At 36.9% G+C, this 22338-nt stretch overlaps 1 protein-coding gene across 1 annotated transcript in view; it reads right to left on the reverse strand.

The window, feature by feature from the left end:
- RNF169 (ring finger protein 169) overlaps positions 1 to 22338 on the reverse strand; it is a 95591-nt gene that overhangs the window by 7114 nt on the left and 66139 nt on the right. The window contains exon 5 of the mRNA XM_037026247.2: positions 342 to 441. Within this exon, the coding sequence (XP_036882142.2) occupies positions 342 to 441 (100 nt within the window). The remainder of the gene's footprint in view (positions 1 to 341; positions 442 to 22338) is intronic.

Here is a 22338-nt window from a genome sequence, read left to right on the forward strand (position 1 = left end):
TAATACAGTGTTAAATTCACAAATGGAGACAATCCCTAACCTAAAGTGCACATCATTTGTAGAAATCCCTACATACTTGAAATAATTAATAAAATTGCAAATCTATAGGAAAAAAAAACTCAATAACTTTTAAAAAGGTTTTTTATGGGCCCTCATTCTACCATGTGACTGCTATAATTCAAACGATCTTCCCTCATTTCTATTTGTAAAATTCTCCAACATCACTGGTATGCCTAGGGCCCATTCTGCCTCTCTGGCCTGGAAGAGCTTCTTTAATGGCCAAGTGCAGCAGGTGACGGACCAGGGCTAGATGGCCCCAGAAGCCCGCAGCTAAGGTATACCTTGGCTTTGCTGGCTGGAGCTGCTCTGAGTCTGCTCTTCCCTCTGTCCTGAGCAGTGTCACTGCAGCTTTGACTCCTTTCTACCTTGGAATTCAGGTTCCTAAAAATAAACAAACAAAAGACAAATAGTGAAAAGTATGCTGGCTAAGGAAAAGAATGAAAATCTTCCCTGTGCTTTCAAAGCTATCCACCAAGAAAGACAATTCCCTTGGCAGCTACAATAAGAAATGAGTTTATTTATTAACAAAACACATTCTAAGAACAAATCCTGTCAAAAGAGAAAGAGTTTTCCATGAAGACATTTGGTTTAAGCCTTTGTTTCCAAACTAGACCCTGCTTAAATGACATAAGACTGATGGCTGTTTAGCTCATGCCTGGGAGAAGATGTAGGGATACTTCACCTTCTTTAATAGGGTGGATACAGTATTAATCACCTTTCCAAACAAGAAATTTGTTCCTTTCATTAGGCCCAAACCTTTCCTCAAGCAATATAAGTCAGCCATGAAATAAAATATTCAAATACTTAGAAAAATGCATAGCAGCGCAATCAATAGATGTTTACATAGAAAACCAAAATTAAATGTAATCTCTCCTTTAATCCATTATATTTGAACTGACAAAGGCATAAATCCTGGTGATTTAAGAACACAATTTTTTCTTGTCTTATGCCTGCATTATAATATGACTTTACAACTAAAACCAAACCCACAATACCTGTATTATAACATTAATCTTACTGTGTAAGAATTATGTGCAGATGTCACCTACTCCATAGCCAGTAACTAGGGATACTTGATGATCTCATTACCTTTGTTTCCTACTCTCCAATTCTTGCCTAATAAATGTCTGGTGAGAATAATGCTTTTACAAATGTGTGCAGCTGATATTTTAACAGTGCTACAAGTTTACTCAACAAGCATTTATCACAAACTTACTATAAGCCAGTCACTGATAAGCCCTATTGGGCACTGGGAATACAGAGAAGGATGAGATACAGTCTAGCTCTTCAAGGAATCAGAGTCCAGTGAGGCAGACAAATAAATAATACAATGCAATACAGTGAAATGGTATGCTTATGAGACAGAATGGCATGAAAGAGGGAATTATAAATTACCTGGGATGGGGCGAGAACAGGGTTGGAAAAGCCTTCCTGTGGCTTATGTATTTTGAAGGATAAATAAGAATTTGCCAGAGAGTCAAAGTGGATACGTAGCCATGCAGGTGATTCCAAACAAAAAGTTATTTCTTTGAATGATTCCATTTAGCTTTGGAATAGAATACATATATATTCTTTTGTAGCAAGAGATTTACTTTTAAAGTTTTACTATGCCAGGATTATCTCAGAGAAAACCTGTAAAGGAAGTAAAAAGGTACATTCCCAAGCGTGCCTCTCCTCTCCCTACATCTCTAGCAAAGGCCTGTCCTACCTATGCACAATGGCTTCTATTCCAGCTTTTCTGTGTTAATTCCTCCCATTCAAAACCCTTTTCCTATGCCTCATAGCCACATCACCTTGCTAGATGGCTCCAATCTGATAAACTAATCTGTGCTTTGGTATTAATAGGAGAAAGCTGTGGCTGACCAGCATCACATGTCTGCACAAGAAAATTCAACACTGAACCTAAATAAATAATGGGAGATCTGTAGTGTCTAGTGGGAGATTTATTTTGGAATAGGCAGAAAACTTCAATATCACCCTATAATAAAGGCAGCTGCTTAAAAGGCAGCTTGGTTTATATTTTACCTATGATAGTAATAAATTCATTTGTATTCTCAGAACCCACACAAACTGTTAGTGATATAAGCTACCCAGAAGTAAACTGAAAGCAGATTAAAATGCAGGAGGAATGGAATTAGAGCTGAAAGAGACAGTATTTTGCTTCAAATATGTTTGGCATGATTCTACTGGAGAAACAAGTAGACACTTAGAAGAAAAGATTTTCTGATCAACATAAGAAAGAACTTTGTAACTTTCAACAATCAGAGCAGTTCACTGATAGCTATCTTGGGAGGTACTGAGCTCTACATCATAAGAGGTGTTCAGACTTAGGCTAGACTTATACTTTAAGTTCTAAACATTCTATAATAAGAAGCAACAATATAATTTTTTCTCAGTTAAATTTTAAATTTCAGGTAGAATTGCTTTTTTTTTCAGTAAAGTTATTTATTTATTTATTTTGGATATCAATAATATACACTTAGATGAACAACATTGCAGTTGCTATACTGCCTTCTCCATGCTCTCCCCACCCCCACATTATGTGTGCTAATCACAATGCCTCTTTTTCTCCTTATCCTTCCCTTCCCACCCATCCTCCCCAGTCCCTTTCCCTTTGGTAACCGTTAGTCCATTCTTGGGTTCTGTGAGTCTGCTGCTGTTTTGTTCCTTCAGTTTTCTCTTTGTTCTTATACTCCACAGATGAGTGAAATCATTTGATACTTGGCTTATTTCTCTACCTGGCTTATTTCACTAAGCATTATACCCTCTAGCTCCATCCATGTTGTTGCAAATGGTACGATTTGTTTTCTTATGTGTATATGTACCATTATGTGTATATGTATATGTTCCATTGTGTATATGTACCACCTCTTCTTTATCTACTGATGAACACTTAGGTTGCTTCCATTTCTTAGCTATTGTAAATAGTGCTGCGATAAACATAGGGGTGCATCTGTCTTTTTCAAACTGGGCTGCTGCATTCTTAGGGTAAATTCCTAGGAGTGGAATTCCCGTGTCAAATGGTATTTCTATTTTGAGTTTTTTGAGGAACCTCCATACTGCTTTCCACAAAGGTTGAACTAATTTACATTCCCACCAGCAGTGCAGGAGGGTTCCCCTTTCTCCACATCCTTGCCAATGTTTGTTGTTTGTCTTTTGGATGGTGGCCATCCTAAATGGTGTGAGGTGATATCTCATTCTGGTTTGAATTTGCATTTCTCTGATGATTAGCAATGTGGAGAATCTTTTCATGTGCCTGTTGGCCATCTGTATTTCTTCTTTGGAGAAGTGTCTGTTCAGCTCCTCTGCCCATTTTTTAACTGAGTTATTTGCTTTTTGTTTGTTGAGGTGCATGAGCTCTTTGTATATTTTGGATGTCAACCCCTTATCAGATACGTCATTTATGAATATATTCTCCCATACTGTAGGATGCCTTTTTGTTCTACTGATGGTGTCCTTTGCTGTACAGAAGCTTTTTAGTTTGATATAGTTGCACTTTTTCATATTTGCTTTTATTTCCCTTGTCCAGGGAGATATGTTCATGAGAAGTTGCTCATGTTTATATTCAAGAGAGTTTTGCCTATCTTTTCTTCTAAGAGTTTTATGGTTTTATGACTTACATTCAGGTCTTTGTTCCACTCCGAGTTTACTTTTATGAATGGAGTTAGACAGCAATCCAGTTTCATTCTCTTACATATAGCTGTCCAGTTTTGCCAACACCAGCTATTAAAGACGCTGTCATTTCCCCATTGTATATCCATGGCTACTTTATCATATATTAATTGACCATATATGCTTGTGTTAATATCTGGACTCTCTATTCTGTTCCACTGGTCTATAGGTCTGTTCCTGTGCCAGTACCAAACTGTCTTGATTACTGTGGCTTTGTAGTAGAGCTTGAAGTTGGAAACAAGATCCCCCCTGCTTTATTCTTCCTTCTCAGGATTGCTTTGGCTATTTGGGGTCTTTTGTGGTTCCATATGAATTTAGAACTATTTGTTCCAGTTCATTGAAGAATGCTGTCAGTATTTTGATAGGGATTGCATTGAAACAATATAATTTTAAAAAACAGGATATGAATCCATTTTGTTAGAAGTAGCAGAGTCAAACTTGAAGATACTGTCTACATGCCCAAGTTATGATATATACAAATGACAACTACTACTGCTGGGGGGAATCTCTTCTCAAGTCCCCTGAACTCTGTTTTGGTGGAAGAGAATGCCCAGAGAGGAAACTCACACTTACAGCACTCAAGTACACAACAAGGACACACATAATAGTTTGTGAACATTTAAAATCCTTTTGGAAAACCACAGTATGGCTGAAACTGTCACTGTCTCTTTCATTCACGTGGTCAACAGACTTTACTGAGCACCAACTCTGTGCAAAGCACTAGAGTCAGACTGATGTAAAGATAATCTTGGCCCAACATCGAGTCTTTGAAGTCCATCACATAATAGCACAAAAGTGCCATAAGGGACCAGTAATTATACAGCTAAACTCTCGAAGTGTTTCTCAGTGTTTTAATTATAGTTTTAGCTTTTAACATTTATGTATCTGATCCAATTTAACTTAGTATTTTGTATATGGTGTGAGGTTGAGGTCCAACTTCATTCTTTGGCAGGTGGATATACAGTTTCCAGCGTCATATGAAGAGACTACTCTTTTTCCCCACCAAATGATCTTAGCAGCCTTCTACTGAAAACCAACTTGACCATAGTTATATGGGATTATTTCTAGACTCTCAATTCTATGCCATGCCATGGGATGCTATACTACCCTTATTTCAGTAGCGCACTCTTTCGATTGCTGTAGATTTACAGTACATTTTAAAATCAGTAACTCCTCTACCTCTGTCCTCTTTCAAGATTGATTTGGCTATTTGGGATCCTTTGCAATTCCATATGTGTATTAGCTTGTTCATTTCTGCAAAAAAGGAGACTGGAATTTTAATAGGTATTACAATTAACCTGCAAAACAAGTGGGGAGAGTACTGTCATCTTAACAATGGTAAGTATTCTAATCCATGATCCAGAAGGTCTTTCCCTTTATTCAGGTCTTCTTTAATTTCTTTCAATGAGGTACTGTAGCTTTCAATGTACAAGTTCTACACTTCACTGATTCAATTTATTCATAATTATTCTGTTCTTTTTTATGCTTTGAGTTATAATTTAAAATTTAAAGTGTAAATGGAACTGCTTTCCTGATTGCATTTTCAGATTGTTCACTGCCAGGGTATAGAAATGCAACTCATTTTTGTGTGATGACCTTGTATCCTGCAATTTTGCTGAACCTGTTTATTAGCTCTAATATTTTTTCATGAACTCTTTGGGATTTCCTATGAATGATATGTCATCTGTGGGTAGTGAGAGTTTTACTTCTTCCTTTGCAATCTGGATGCTTTTTTCCCAGCTTTACTGAGACATAATTGACATATAATGTGTAAGTTTAAGGTATATAACATGTTCCTTTGATACACTTATATAATAAAATGTGAAATGATTAACGTGCTAGGGTTGGTAACCATAACCTCATATAATTAGTACTTTCTTGTGGTAAGATTATATAAAATCTACTCTCTTAGAAACTTTCAAATATGTAATATGGTACTGTTACCTGTAATCACCATGTTGTACAATAGATGCCCAGGACTTACTCATCTTATAACTGGAAGTTTTTACCCTTTGACCAACATCTCCCTATTTCCTCCATACCCTGGCTGCCACCATTTTACTATATTTATTAGTTACACTTTTTAAGATTTTATATATAAGTGATATCACACAGTATTTGTCTTTCTCTTTGACTTATTTCACTCAGCATAATGTCGTCAAGTTCCATCCATGTTGTTTCAAATGACAAAATTTCCTTCTTTCTCATGGCTAATAATAGTCCACTGTGTGTGAGGGTGTGTGAATAATTTTATCTATTCATCTGTGGATAGACAATAGATTGTTTCCATTATTATGAATAATGTTGCAATGAACATGGTAGTACATATATCTTTTTGAGATCCTGATTTCATTCCTTTGGATATATATCCAGAACTGGGATTGCTAGATCATATGGTAGTTCTACTTTCAATTTCTTGAAGAACCTCCATGCTTTCAGTGGCTGTACCAGTTTACATTCTCACCACCAGATCATAAGGGTTCCCTTTTCTCCATATCCTCACCAACACTTGTTACCTCTTACCCTTTTGAGGATAGCCATTCTAACAAATGTGAGGTGACACCTCATTGTGTTTCCGATTTGCTTTCCCTGATGATTAGCGATGTTGAGCATCCATTCACACACCTGTTGGCCATTGTATGTCTTCTTTGGAAAAATGTCTGTTTAGTTCTTCTGATTTTTAAATTGGATTGTTTGGGGGTTATTTGCTGTTGAATTGTATAAGTTCCTTTTATTTTGGATAGTAACCCCTTAGCAGCTATATGATCTGCAAATATTTTCTCTTATATTTTGTTGTTTCCTTTGCTGTGAAGACTTTTAGTTTGAGGTACTCCCACTTACTTATTTTTGTTTTTGTTGTTTGTTCTTTTACTGTCATGTGCAAAAAATTGATGCCAAGAGCAATGTCAAGGAGATTTTTACCTATGTTTTCTTCCAGGGGTTTTACACTTTCAGGTCTTATGTTTAAGTCTTTAATCTATTTCAAGTTAACTTTTGTGAGTAGTGTAAAACAAGGGTCCAGTTCCAATCTTTTGCATGTGATTATCCAGTTTCACCAACACCATTTATTGAAGATAGTATCCTTTCTCCACTGAGTATCCTTTCTCCCTTGTCTAATATTAGTGGACCATATATGCATGAGCATTTCAGAACTATTGTTTCTGATTTGTTGGTCTATATGTCTATTTTCATGTCAGTACCATAGTGTTTTGATTATTATAGTTCTGTAGTATAAAGTAGGAAGTGAGATGCCTCCAAATTTTTTCTTCTTTCTCAAGATTCTGCTGGCTATTTGGGGTCTTTCGCAGTTCTATAAAAAATTTATGTATGTTGCTTTTGTATCCTGCAACATACTGAATTTATTGATTAGTTCTAACAGCAGTTTTCTTTTCTTGTAGTGTCCTTACCTGGCTTTGGTATCATGAGTATGTAGATGTATTTTATTACTGATTCAATCTCCTTATTCCTTAATGGCCTATTCAGATTTTCTGTTGCTTCATGATTCAGTCTTGGTAGGTTGTATTTTCTAGGAATTTATCCATTTCTTCTAACTTTTCGAATATATTGGTGTATAAAGTCTCCTATCACTCTTTGTATTTCTGTGGTCTCAATTGTAATGTCTTCTCTTTCATTTCTGATTTATTTATTTGAGTCTTCTTTTTTTGTTAGTTCACCTAGGTAAAGATCTGTCAATTTTGTTTATCTTCTCAAAAAACCAGCTCTTGGTTTCATTAATCTTTTCTGTTTTTCTGCTGTTTACTGTTATATGCTTCCCTCTTAGAACTGCTCTTGCTGCACCCCATAAGTTTTGGTATGTTGTGTTTCCATTTTTGCTTGTTTCAAGATACTTTTTATTTTCCTTTTGATTTCTTCCTTTGACTAACTTGTTGTTCAGAAGCATGTTGTTTAATTTCCCCATATTTGTGCAGTTCTCCAGTTTTCCTCCTATTATTGATTCTATATGATTGTGGTTGGAAAAGACACTTTGGTGTCTTTTGACAGGATTTAATATTCTTAACTTTGCTAAGATTTGTTTTGTAATGTATATAGTTTATCCTGGAGAATGTTCCATGTGTGCTTGAGAAGAATGTGCATTCTGCTGCCATTGGATGGTATGAGTATGTTCTGTACATGTCTATTAAATCCATTTGGTTTAAAATATAGTTCATCTCTAACATTTCCATATTGATTTTCTCTGTGGGTGTTTTATCCATTGTTGAAAGTAGGGTATTGAAGTCTATTGTTGTCTATTTCTCCCTTCAGATCTGTTAGTATTTGTTTAATATATTTAGGTGTTTCAATGTTGGGCACATACAATTTATGATTGTTATATCCTCTTGATGAAATGACCCCTTTATCATTATATAATGATCTTGTCTCTTCTTACCATTTTGGCTAAAGTCTATTTTGTCTGATATAAAAATAGCTATTTCCACTCTCTTTTGGTTTTCACATGCATGGAATATCTTTATCCATCCCTTCACTTTGAGCATATCTGTGTCCTTAAAGCTTTAGTGGATCTCTTTTGGGTAGCATATAATTGGGTCTTGTTTTTTTTAATCTGTCCAGCAATTCTATGCCTTTTGACTGAAGAATTTAACCCACTTAAATTTCGAGTAATTTTTGATACAAAAGGACTACTAATGCCACCTTAGTCATTATTTCAATCTGTTTTGTAGTTTCCTTGTTTCTTCCCCCTCACTCTTCTGTGGCCTTCCTTTGTGAATGTATGATTTTCCATAGTGGCATGCTTTGATTCTCTTCTTTATTTTTGTTAATCTATTGCAGGTTTTACCTTTGTGGTTACCATGAAACTTACATAAAACATCTTACAGATATAATAGTATACAATAACTTTGATTGCATATAAAAAATACCATTCTCTCCCCATCCCAGTTTTGTCACAAAACATTTTGATGTCACAAAGCACTTGATGTCTTTTCATATTGTATATTAACAAATTATTTTAGCTAGTTATTTGTAGTGCTCTTATCCTTTAACCTCTATACTAGAGGTAAATGGTTAACACACAACTATATGCTTATCTTTACCAGTGTGTTGTATATTTCTGTATGTTTTCATATTACTAATTAACATTATTTTGTTTCAGCCTGATGAATGCTTTTTCAGCATTTCTTGTCAGGCAAGAGTAGGGGTGATGAAATCCCTCCGCTTGTTTGTCTGGGGAACTCTTTATCTCTCCATTTCTGTAGGGCAACTGTACTGGATAAAGTATTCTTGGTTGGCGATTTTTTTTCCTTCACACTTTGAAAACATCATCCCATTCTCCTGGCCTGTAAGGTTTCTGCTGAGAATTCCACTGATAGCATTATGAGGGTTCCTTTGTAAGTTACAAGCCTCTCTTCTCTTGTTGCTGTTAGGATTCTCGCTTTGTCTCTGATTTAATTATAATGTGTGTTGTAGAGGATCTCTTTCAAGTTTGGTAACTTACGTGCTTCATGAATTTAAGATATCCAGATCTCTCCTTAGATTAGGGAATTTCTCAGCTCTTATTTCTTTAAATAAGCTGGCCCCTTCCCTTCCTCTTTTCTTCTGGCATGGCAAAAATTCAATTTTTCCTTTTTTTGGTATGCTATAGATCATATAGGCTTTCCTCACTCTTTTTCATTCTTCTGCTTTGTCCATTCTATTGCTGATGCTCTCTATTACATTTTTCCTTTCACTGATTGTATTCTTCAGCTCCTAAATTTCTGTTTGGTTCTTTTATATAACTTCTATCTTTTAAACCTCATTTTTTTTTTTGTGTGTGTGTGTGTGTGTATTGCTTTCCTGATTTTGTTGAATTTTCTTTGTTTTCTTGTAGCTCATTAAGCTTCCTCAAAACAGCTATTTCAAAGTCTTTATTGGGTAAGTTGTAGATCTCCATGTCTTTGGGATCCACTACTGGAAAATTATTGTGATTCTTTGATGGTGTCGTTTCCTTATTTTTCATGTTCCTTGAAGATTTGTTTTGATGTCTTCACATTTGAAGTAGCAGTCACTTCCCCCAGTCTTTACTAACTGCCTTCAGGAGAGGTACACCTTCCATTAGCCTGGCAGACTCTGAGGCTTTCTCAGACCTTCAGTGCTTTTTGCTCCCATTTGTAGCAGAATTTTTAGGTTTCTATGCCTTTTCTTAATTCTGCAACCTACCAGACCAAGTGCTGAAAGCTGCCCTTTTGCTTTCCCAAGGGTGGCACTAAAGCTCAAGTTTGTGGTCTCTCCCTTGCCCACAGATTCTGACTTGTTTTCTATGTATGCTCACTAGACATCCTCCAAAACATACTCTCACTACAACCAGGAGCATGCACAGGGAGCCAGTCACAGGATGAGGATGTGAGTGAGGTACGTGGAGTGCTTAGAGTGTCCATGGGTTAGTCTGGAGAATCCATGAGCAAGGCGCCCCCAGCAGCTTATGAGTAGGCTTCTTCATGGAGTTCATGACATAGTAGGATTCATCCTTTTAATGCCCCCTGAGAGTCCTGTCTGCTGCTCTTCCAATCTCTTCCTGCTCCTCAGTCACGCAGCTCATTATTCATTACACTGGATGGAGCAGGAAAGAAATGGGATTCCTTGGAAGTGTATCACACAGCTAGGGAAGCTCAGGCCCATATTCTCACCTTCCCCCACTGTGGTAATCATGGGCAAGGAAGATCCCTCTTGCCCCTGAGCTGTGCCACCTTGTGGGAGGAGTGATGCAGGTAAGTCAAAGTATTCCTCTTACCCTCACTAATACAGCACAACTCATATTTCCTCCATTGTTTCTCCATTTGCTCCAATTTTGTGCTGGAACTATAACTGACCCTTAAATAATGTAAGGGTTATGAACAATGCAAAGGTTAGCACAGTCAAAAAACTGTGTTTAACTTGATTCCTCAAAAACTTTACTAATAGCCTATTACTGACTGGAAGCCTTACCAATAACATAAATGGTTGATATATACATATTTGTACATTATATGTTTTATACACTGCATTCTTACAATAAAATAAGCTACAGAAAATGAAATGTTTTTTCAAATAGTTGCTAATCTCCAAAAAACTTTCCAATGTATTTATAGAAAAAAATCTGCATATAAGGGAACCCACACAGTTCAAACCCATGTTGTTCAAGGGTCAACTGTTTATTTCTAAGGAATGTTGGTCTACAGTTTTCTTTTCTTATGATGTTTTCAACTGGCTTTGGTGTGACAGTAATACTGACCTCAAAGAATGACTAAGTTGGAAGTATTCACTTTTCTTCTAATTTTTGGAAGAGTCTGTGAAGGATTCATGCTAATTCTTCACTAAATGTTTGGGAGAAACACCAGTGAAGCCATGCAGGCCCGGAATTTTCTTTATTGGATATGTTTTGATTACTGGATCAACTGTTTCACTTTTTATAGGTCTATTCAGATTTTCGATTTCTTCTTGAGTAAGTTTAGGTATTTTATGTTTCTAAGAATTTGTCCATTTAATCTAGATTATCTAATCTGTTGACATAAAATTGTTCATCTTTTATTTCTATAAGGCCAGTAGTAATGCTCCTTTCTGATTTTAGTAATTTGAGTGTTCTCTTCTTCTTCATCAGTCTAGCTAAAGGTTTGCCAACTTTATTGATCTTTTGAAAGAATCAATTTTTTATTATTTTTCTATTCTCTATTACATTTGTCTTCACTATGATCTTTATTATTTCCTTCCTTTTCCTTGATATGATTTTACTCTTCTTTTTTCTAGTTCTTTAAGGTAAACAATTCGGTTGAGCTTTTCTTCTTTTTAAATGTAGTCTTTTACAGCTATAAATTTTTCTCTAAGCACTGCTTTTACTGCATGTCAATGGTTTTGGTATGTTGGTTTCCATTTTCATTCCTTTTTAAGTATTTTCTAATTTTACTTGTTATTTCATTTTGGTCCCACCGTTTTTTTTTTTTTTTTTAAGAATGTGTTGTTTAATTTCCATATATTTTTGTATTTTCCAAATTTCCTTCTGTTACTGATTTCTACCTTCATTCTTCTGTGGTCAAAAAAGACATTTTATATTATTCCAATCCTTTTACATTTACTGATACATTTTTATAGCCTAATATGTGGTCTACCCTGGAGAATGCTCCACATGCACTATAGAAGAGAATGTGTTCTGCTGTTGTTGGGTAGAATGCCCTATATATGGTAGGTCTGGTTGCTATACAGTATTGTTTAAGTCTTCTGTATCCTTGCTTACCTTTCATCTATATTTTCGATTCATTATTGAAAGTGAGTGTTAAAGTCTCCAGCAGTTATTGTTAAAATGCCTGTTACTCCCTTCAATTCTGTCAGTTTTTGCTTCAGGTATTTTGTGGATTCATTATTAGATGTATATGTTTACAGGTGTTATATCTTCTTAATGGATGGACACTTTTATCGTTATACAAAACCTCTCTTTCTCTTATAATCATTTTTGTCCTAAAGTCTATATTGTCTGATATTAGTATAGCTATTCCAACTCTCTGTTGGTCACTGTTTGCATGGAATATATTTTTGAAGCCTTTCACTTTCAACCTATTTCTGTCTTTGTCACTAAAGTGAGTCCCACCATCTATTTGGGTATTTTAAAAACCCATTCTGCCAATCTCTTCCTTTTAATTGGAGTTTAATTTATTTACATTTAATGTAATTACTGATAAGGAAGGACTTAGTTCTGCCATTTTGCTATTCGTTTTCTACATACTCTATATATTTTTTGTTCCTTAATTTCTCTATTTTATATAATGCCTTCTTTTTTGTTAGATATTTCCTAGTGTGTACCATTTTTATTCCCTTATTTCTGTAACTATATGTTTTAGTTATTTTCTTAGTGGTTGCCCTGGGGATTACAATTCATAATGTAATTTACAACAATCTATTTCAAATTAATACCAACAAAATTTCAATAGCATACAAAAACTTGGTTCCTATGTTCCTATCCCCCCGCCTTTATTTTACTGTTATCACATGAAAAGTCACAAAAATCATGAATGTGAAAATGTTTAAACCATAAACATAATATAATATACATATCTTATTATTGTAATATTTGGTCAGGTTAGGAGGCTTCAAAATGTTCATTGAGAATAGTCAACAGCAGTTAACTTGACAATGTTCTTGAGATTCAAAGAGCTCAAAGAAAATAATTGCTAAAAAAAAAATAGGGGAGGTGACTACTCCCACCTTTGTCCACATCCATTTCTATATTCCCAACCCTTACAGAGTGCCTGGCATATAGTGGATATAGTCAATAAATTTCTTATAAATGAATAAAGATATGTAGAGAAATACCTTCCTCCTCCTTAAGGAAAGGAAAGGAAAGCTTCAACATTTATTTGCATAATAATCTGTCAGGCACTGTTGCTAAGGCTTTTAAATAAATGTATCTCACCTAATCCATACAGAAACTCTAGGAGATAAGTGCCATCATCCTCCATTTACTAAGAACTGAGTGAAGTGGTCTTTCTAAGGTCATATAGCTGAAGCCACAATTCAAACCTGTATCTCTGTGATACTAAGGCCTGTGCTCTTTATACCACAGCATACTGAACTTACATTCTACTCTACTCTGCCATATAAAAGACCCAGCACATCAAGGGAAGCTGTCTCTTCCAGATACATAATGAAATCATAAACCAGTATTGTCTGAAAGGCAACTGGCTTAAACTTTCCATTGCCAAGAGACTAGATGATTTCTGGGATGTCTAGTTAAGCTAAAAATACCCATAACCACAGTAAGGCTGACTTACAAAGAAAAGGAGGGGCAGCCAGTATAAACATGCAGCTGGAAAGCTAGAAGATTTAATGCTTATAAAACACTGCTTAACAGGCTTTCAAATGGTAATAAATGATACAAAACATTAGACAGCTTGTGTTCTCAACTGCTCACTCATCACTCTCTGTCTCTCACATACCCACACCATATTTATTTCTTAATCAAACTCTCAGGTCTGGCATAGCTGAGTCCCACAAAAAAGATATAGACATGCTCCCAAACTCTACCCTGGGTGTGTGTGTCTCCCCTACCCCACCAACACATACTTGAATGAAATCAGCAGCTTCTTTAGGGGACTAGTTATAGCTGCCAAGCACCCAGAAATAGGTGAGATATATATATAATCCTTCCCCTGTATATTTATGATTTGGTTATCTGCCATGTGTACACTAGAATTCTTACTTTTTTTTTATGTGCAACTTAATGGTTTTTAGTATATTCAGAGTTATTTAACCATCACCACAATTGATTTTAGAACATTTCCAACAACACATAAGTAAACATCATACATTTTTTATATTAATATGTATGTTTATTTTTATTTTTCATAAGGTATCATTGATATACATTCTTATGAAGGTTTTACATGAAAATTACTGTGGTTACTACATTCACCCATATTACCAAGTACCCCTGCATATCCCACTGAAGTCACTGTCCATCAGTGTAGTAAGACACCACAGTCACTACTTGTCTTCTCTGTGCTACACTGTCTTCTCTATGCCCTCCTCTACACCACGTGTAGTAATCATAATACCCCTCAATCCCCTTCACCCGCCCTCCCCACTCATGCTCCCCCACCACTACCCTTTGATAGCCGCTAGTCCCTTCTTGGAGTCTGTGAGTCTCCTGCTGTTTTGTTCCTCCAGTTTTGCTTCATTGTTACACTCCACAAATTAGGGAAATCATTTGGTACTTGTCTTTCTCCACCTGGCTTATTTCCCTGAGCAAAATATCCTCCAATTCCATCCATGCTATTGCAAATGGTAGTATTTGTTTTCTTCTTATGGCTGAATAATATTCCATTCTGTATATGTACCGCCTCTTCTTTATCCACTCATCTACTGCTGGACACTTAGGTTGCTTCCATATCTTCACTATTGTATATAGTGCTGCAATAAACACAGGGGTGCATATATCTCTTTGAATCTGTCTTATTCTCTTAGGGTAAATTCCTAGGAGTGTAATTCCTGGATCAAATGGTATTTCTATTTTTAGTTTTATGAGGAACCTCCATACTGCCTTCCACAATAGTCGAACTAATTTACATTCCCACCAGCAGCATAGAAGGGTTCCCCTTTCTCCACATCCTCTCCAGCTTTGGTGTTCCTAGTCTTTTCAATGTTGGTCAACTTAATTGGTGTGAGATGATATCTCATTGTGGTTTTAATTTGCATTTCCCTGATAACTAGTGATGTGGAGCATCTTTTCATGTGTCTGTTTGCCATCTGAATTTCTTCTTTGGAGAAGTGTCTGCTCATATCCACCTATTTTTTCCCTTTTTTAAAAATTAAGGTATTGTTGATATACACTCTTATGAAGGTTTCACATGAAAAAAAATTGGTTACTACATTAACCCATGTTATCATGTCCCCCCATACCCCATTGCAGTCACTGCCCAACAGTATAGTAAGATGCCACAGAGTCACTGTTTGCCTTCTCTGAGCTACACTGTCTTCCCCATGATCCCCCCAACATGATGTGTGCCAATCATAATACCCCTCAATCCCCTTCTCCCTCCCTCCCCACCCACTCTCCCCCCACCCCCCGCCACTTCTCCTTGGCAAGTGCTAGTCCCTTCTTGGAGTCTGTGAGTCTGGTACTGTATTGTTCCTTCAGTTTTGCTCCACAAATGAGGGAAATCATTTGGTATTTGTCTTTCTCTGCCTGGCTTATTCACTGAGCATAATATCCTCCAGTTCCATCCATGTTGTTGCAAATGGTAGGATTTGTTTCTTTCTTATGGCTGAACAGTATTACACTGTGTATATGTACCACCTCTTCTTTATCCATTCATCTACTGACAGACACTTAGGTTGCTTCCATATCTTGGCTATTGTAAATATAAACATAGGGGTGCATATGTCTTTTGAATCTGAGAAATTTCATTCTTTGGATAAATCCCTAGGAATGGAATTGCGGGGTCAAATTATATTTCCATTTTTAGTTTTTTGAGGAACCTCCATATTGGTTTCCACAATGGTCGAACTAGCTTATATTCCCACCAGCAGTGTAGGAGGGTTCCACTTTCTCCACATCCTAACAAGCATTTGCTGTTCTTAGTCTTTTCGATACTGACCATCCTAATTGGTGTGAGGTGATATCTCACTCTGGTTTTTATTTGCATTTCCCTGATGATTAGTGATGAGGAGCATTTTTTCATTTTCCTGTTGGCCATCTGAATTTCTTCTTTGGAGAATTCTCTGTTCCTATCCTCTGCCCAGTTTTTAATCGGGTTATTTGCTTTTTAGGTGTTGAGGCATGTGAGTTCTTTATATCTTTTGGATGTTAACCCCTTGTCGGATATGTCATTTACAAATATATTCTCCCATACTGTAGGATGCCTTTTTGTTCTGTTGATGGTGTTCTTCACTGTACAGAGCTTTTTAGTTTGATGTAGTCCAATGTATTCATTTTTGCTTTTGTTTCCCTTGCTTGAGGAGATGCATTCAGAAAAAAAAGTTGCTCATGTTTATATTCAGGAGACTTTTGCCTATGTTGTCTTCTAAGAGTTTTATGGTTTCATGATTTACATTCAAGTCTTTGATCCATTTTGAGTTTACTTTTGTGTATGGGGATAGACAATAATCCAGTTTAATTCTCTTGCAGGGAGTTGTCCAGTTTTGCCAATACCAGTTGTTGAAGAGGTGTCATTTCTCCATTGTATGTCCATAGCTCCTTTATCATATATTAATTGACTATATATGCTTGGGTTTATATCTGGGTTCTCTAGTCTGTTCCATTGGTCTATGGGTCTGTTCTTGTGCCAGTACCAAATTGTCTTGATTACTGTGGCTTGCTAGGAGAGCTTGAAGTTGGGGAGGGTAATCCCCCAGCTATATTCTTCCTTCTCAGGATTGCTTTGGCTATTTGGGGTCTTTTGTGTTTCCATATGCATTTTAGAACTGTTTCCTCTAGTTGATGGAAGAATACTGTTGGTATTTTGATAGGGATTGCATTGAATCTGTAGATTGCTTTAGGCAGGATGGACATTTTGACAATATTAATTCTTCCTATCCATGAGCATGGGATGTGTTTCCATTTATTGGTATCTTCTTTAATTTCTCTCATGAGTGCTTTGTGCTTTTCAGAGTATAGGTCCTTCACTTCCTTTGTTAGGTTTATTCCTAGGTATCCCACCCATTTTGTAATAGGGTTATTTGCTTTTTGGGTGTTGAGGCGTGTAAGCTCTTTATATATTTTGGATGTTAACTCCTAGTCGGATATGTCACTTACAAATATATTCTCCCATACTGTAGGATGCTTTTTTGTTCTATGGATGGTGTCTTTTGCTGTGTGGAAGCTTTTTACTTTAACGTAGTCCCATTTGTTCATTTTTGCTTTTGTTTCCCTTCCCCGAGGAGATGCATCCAGGAAAAAGTTGCTTATGTTTATATTCAAGAGATTTTGCCTATGTTTTCTTCTAAGAGTTTTACAGTTTCATGAATTACATTCAGGTCTTTGATCCATTTTGAGTTTACTTTTGTGTATGGAGTTAGACAATAATCCAGTTTCATTCTCTTGCATGTAGCTGTCCAATTTTGCCCTCACCAGTTGTTGAAGAGGCTGTCATTTCCCCATTGAATATCTATGACTCCTTTATCATATATTAATTGACCATATATGCTTGGGTTTATATCGGGGCTCTCTATTCTGTTCCACTGGTCTATGGGTCTGTTCTTGTGCCAGTACCAAACTGTCTTCATTACAGTGCTTTGTAATAAAGGTTGAAGGCAGGGAGCATAATCCCCTGCTTTATTCTTCCTTCTCAGGATTGCTTTGGCTATTCAGGGTCTTTTGTGGTTCCATAGAAATTTTAGAATTATTTGCTCTAGTTTGTTGAAGAATGCCATTGGTATTTTGATAGGATTTGCACTGAATCTGTAGATTACTTTGGGCAGAATGGCCATTTTGACAATATTAATTCTTCTTATCCATGAGCATGGGATTTATTTCCATTCATTGGTATCTTCTTTAATTTCTCTCATGAGTGTCTTGTACTTTTCAATGTATAAGTCTTTCACTTTCTTGGTTAGGTTTAGCCCTAGGTATTTTATTTGTCTGATGCAATTGTGAATGGAATTGTTTTCCTGATTTCTCCTTCTGCTAGTTCTTCATTAGTATATAGGAATGCAACAGAATTCTGTGTATTAATTTTATATACTGCAAGTTTGCTGAATTCAGATATTAGTTCTAGTAGTTTTAGGGTGGATTCTTTAGGGTTTTCTATATACAATTATCATGTCATCTGCAAACAGTGACCATTTATCTTCTTCCTTACCAATCTGGATAGCTTTTACTTGTGTTGTCTGATTGCCATGACTAGACCTCCAGAATTATATTGAATAAAAGTGGGGAGAGTGGGTAACCTTGTCTTGTTCCTGATCTTAAAGGGAAAGCTTTCAGCTTCTCATTGTTAGGTGTGATGTTGGCTGTGGATTTGTCATATACAGCCTTTATTATGTTGAGGTACTTTTCCTCTATACCCATTTGTTGAGAGTTTTTATCATGAATAGATGTTGAATTTTGTCAAATGCTTTTTCAGCGTTTATGGAGATGATCATGTGGTTTTTGTCCTCCTTTTTGTTGATGTGGTGGATAATGTTGATGGGTTTTCGAATGTTGCACCAACCTTTCATCCCTGGAATAATTCCTACCTGATTATGATGGATGATCTTTTTGATGTATTTTTGAATTCAATTTGGCATTTTTTTTAGTATTTTTGCATCTATGCTCATCAGGGATATTGGTCTGTAGTTTTCTTTTTTTAGTGTCTTTGCCTCGTTTTGGTATTAGAGTGATGCTGACCTTGTAGAATGAGTTTGGGTATTCCCTCTTCTACTTTTTGGGACACTTTGAGGAAGATTGGTGTTAGGTCTTCACTAAATGTTTGATAAAATTCAGTGGTGAAGCCATCTGGTCCATGGGTTTTGTTCTTAGGTAGTTTTTTGATTACCAATCAATTTTATTACAGGTAATTGGTCTATTCAGATTTTCTGTTTCTTCCTGGGTCAGTCTTGGAAGGTTGTGTTTTTCAAAAAGTTGTCCATTTCTTCTAGGTTATCCAATTTGTTAGCATATAATTTTTCATAGTATTCTCTAGTCATTCTTTGTATTTCTGTGGAGAACACAGGTATTATTCCTTTCTCATTTCTGATTCTGTTTAACTGTGTGGACTCTTTTTTCTTCTTGATAAGTCTGGCTGGGGCTTATCTATTTCATTTGTTTTCTCAAAGAACCAGTTCCTGGTTTTATTGATTCTATTGTTTTATTCCTCTTGATTTCATTTATTTCTACTCTAATCTTTATTATATCCTGCCTTCTACTGATTCGGGGCCTCATTTTTTCCTGTTTTTCTAGTTTCATTAATTGGGAGTTTAGATTGTTCATTTGGGATTATTCTTCTTTCCTGATGTAAACCTGTATTGCAACATACTTTCCTCTTACCACCGCCTTCACAGTGTCCCACAGATTTTGTGGTGCTGAATTACTGTCATTTGTCTCATATATTGCTTGATCTCTGTTTTTATTTGGTCATTGATCCATTGGTTATTTAGGAACATGTTGTGAAGCCTCCATATGTTTGTGAGCTTTTTTGTTTTCTTTGAATAATTTATTTCTAGTTTCATACCTTTGTGGTCTGAGAAACTGGTGTACAATTTCAGTATTTTTTAATTTACTGAGGCTCTTTTTGTGGCTAGTATATATGATCTATTCTTGAAAACGTTTCATATGTGCTTGAGAGGAATGTGTATCCTGCTGCTTTTGGGTGGAGTGTTCTGTAAATATCTGTTAGGCCCATCTGTCCTAATGTGTTGTTCAGTGACTCTGTGTCCTTACTTATTTTCTGTCTGGTTGCTCTGTCCTTTGGAGTTAGTGGTGTGTTGAAATCTCCTAAAACGAATGCACTGCATTCTATTTCCCCCTTTAATTCTGTTAGTATTTGTTTCACATATGTAGGAGATCCTGTGTTGGTTGCATAAATATTTATAATAGTTATAACCCCTTGTTGGACTGACCCCTTTATCATTACATAATGTCCTTCTTTGTCTCTTGTTACTTTCTTTGTTTGGAAGTCCATTTTGTCTGATACAAGTACTGCAACTCCTGCTTTTTTCTCCCTATTAGTTGCATGAAATACCTTTTTCCATCCCTTCACTTTCAGTCTCTGTATGTCTTTGGGTTTGAGGTGAGTCTCTTGTAGGCAGCATATAGATGCATCTTGTTTTTTATCCATTTAGTGACTCTTTGTCTTTTGACTGGTGTCTTTTGATTGGTGCATTCAGACCATTTACATTTAGGGTAATTATCAATAGGTATGTACTTATTGTCATCGCAGCTTTAGATTCCTGGTTAGCAAAGGTTCAAGGGTAATTCCCTTACTATCTAACAGTCTAATTTAACTCACTTGGTATGCTATTACAAACACAACCTAAAGGTTCTATTTTTTTTCCCTCCTTTTTCTTCCTCCTACATTCTTTATATGTTAGGTATCATATTCTGTACTCTTTGTCTATCCCTTGATTGACTTTGGGGGTAGTGGATTTGATTTTGTGTATGCTTAGTAATTAATTATTCTACTTTGCTTTGGTTTTATTTCCCCTGGTGACAGCTATTTATCCTTAGGAACACTTCCATCTATAGCAGTCCCTCCAAAATGCACTGTAGAGGTGGTTTGTGGGAGGTAAATTCTCTCAGCTTTTGCTTACCTTAAAATTGTTTAATTCCTCCTTCAAATTTAAATGATAACCTTGTTGGGTAGAGTGTTCTTGCTTCGAGGCCCCTCTGCTTCATTGCATTAAATATATGATGCCACTCCCTTCTGGTCTGTAAGGTTTCTGCTGAGAAATCTGATAATAGCCTGATGGGTATGTGACCTTTTCTCTCTCTCTAGCTGCTTTTAAAAGTCTGTCTTTATCCTTTATCTTTGCCATTTTAGTTATTATATGTCTTGGTGTTGTCTTCCTTGGGTCCCTTGTGTTGGGAGATCTGTGCACCTCCATGGCCTGAGAGACTATCTCCTTCCCCAGATTGGGGAAGTTTTCAGCATTTACCTCTCTTCTTCTTCTTCGTCTTCTGGTACCCCTATAATGTTAATATTGTTCCATTTGGATTGGTCACACAGTTCTCTCAATATTCTTTTACTCTTACAGATCCTTTTTTCTCTCTGTGCCTCAGCTTCTTTGCATTCCTCTTCTCTAATTTCTATCCCTTTTATCATCTCTTCTACTACATATAATCGCCTTTTAAATCTCTCCACTGTATGTTTCATTTCAGATATAGAATTTCTTAATGATTGAATCTCCATCTTGAATTTGTTCCTGAGTTCATTTTTCTGTACCTCCACGAGCATGTTTATGATTTTTATTTTGAACTCTCTTTCAGGAAGATTGGTGAGTTCAGTTTCATTTGGCCCTTTTTCTGGGGTTTGTGAGATTTTGGTCTGAACCAGGTTCTTTTGACATTTCATTTTTCTGTGTGGCACCCTCTAGTGTCCAGAAGCTCTACTCTCTGGAGCTGCTCAGCCCCTAGAGTAAGGTTGGGGGTCATAGGGTACCGGCGCTGGTGCCTGCGGGGAGGAAAGAGCTGTTTACTGATTCCCAGCTGCAGTGCCTGTCTCCAGTATCAGAGCCAGTGGGCCGAGCACACAGGTGTAAGCCTCTGTGCTTTGCATCTCTAGCTGTTGTAGGCAGGGCCACCCTCTGGCTGGCCTGATGCCAGTGCAGTGACTGCCAGTTTGTGAGCTGGTGCCGGCAGGCCAGGAGGGAGGCACAGCAGGCTGCGTGCCACAGTGGGGGGGCCTCAGAGCTGAGTACGCAGCCAGGGGGATGGAGCACCTGAAGCTCTTCAAAGTTCCTAACCTGCTGGGCAGAGCACACCCAGACAACCTTGTTCACCTATCCCTTCTCCCACGCAACAAGCTCTGTGCAAACCCCGCCCCTTCAGCAGCCCTCTAGCTGCTAGGAAGCCTCTCAGATCGCCTGCTTTTCTTTTGTCCCAGAGCAGCCGGACATGGATCCCATCCTCCACAAACGGCCGGAATCTCAGTTTCTCAAGCACTCCACCTGTCCCAGCTCCCCAACCTCACCGACTTCCAGAGCACCACACAATGTAGGTTTGTGTTCCACAGTAGGCCTCCAGGGCTGGTGTTTGGCAGTTCTAGGCTTCCACCCTCTCCCTGCTCTGTTTCTCTTCCTCCTGCCAGTGAGCCGCCAGATCAAGGCTTTGGTACGTTACCCTGTTTCGTGAGGTCTGCTCTGTTCGTGAGGTCTGTATGAAGTCTGGTGCAGCCTTCTTTCCTGTTGCTGTTTTAGGGTTAGTTGTATTAACTATATTTTTGTACTATATGTGGTTTTGGGAGGAGTTCTCTGTCTCACCTCTCACGCCACCATCTTAAATCAGTCTCCTTAAATTTTTTAACTTTAGTGGGCATCTATAGTTCAAGCTCATATGCAAAAGCAAGAATTTCATCTTTATCATAAATGGAAAGACACTGGATTACATCTTACTTTTTGGACCCTGATTACATCAATCCAGCCTAAGTGGCTAAAACACAGTGTCCATTCAATAAACGTCAAATGAGTGAATAAATATTCCAGCAAAGAGCCTTCCTAGAAAAAGGAGCTACC

Source organism: Manis javanica, chromosome 11 (assembly GCF_040802235.1).
Source record: "Manis javanica isolate MJ-LG chromosome 11, MJ_LKY, whole genome shotgun sequence".
Lineage (NCBI taxonomy): Eukaryota > Metazoa > Chordata > Mammalia > Pholidota > Manidae > Manis > Manis javanica.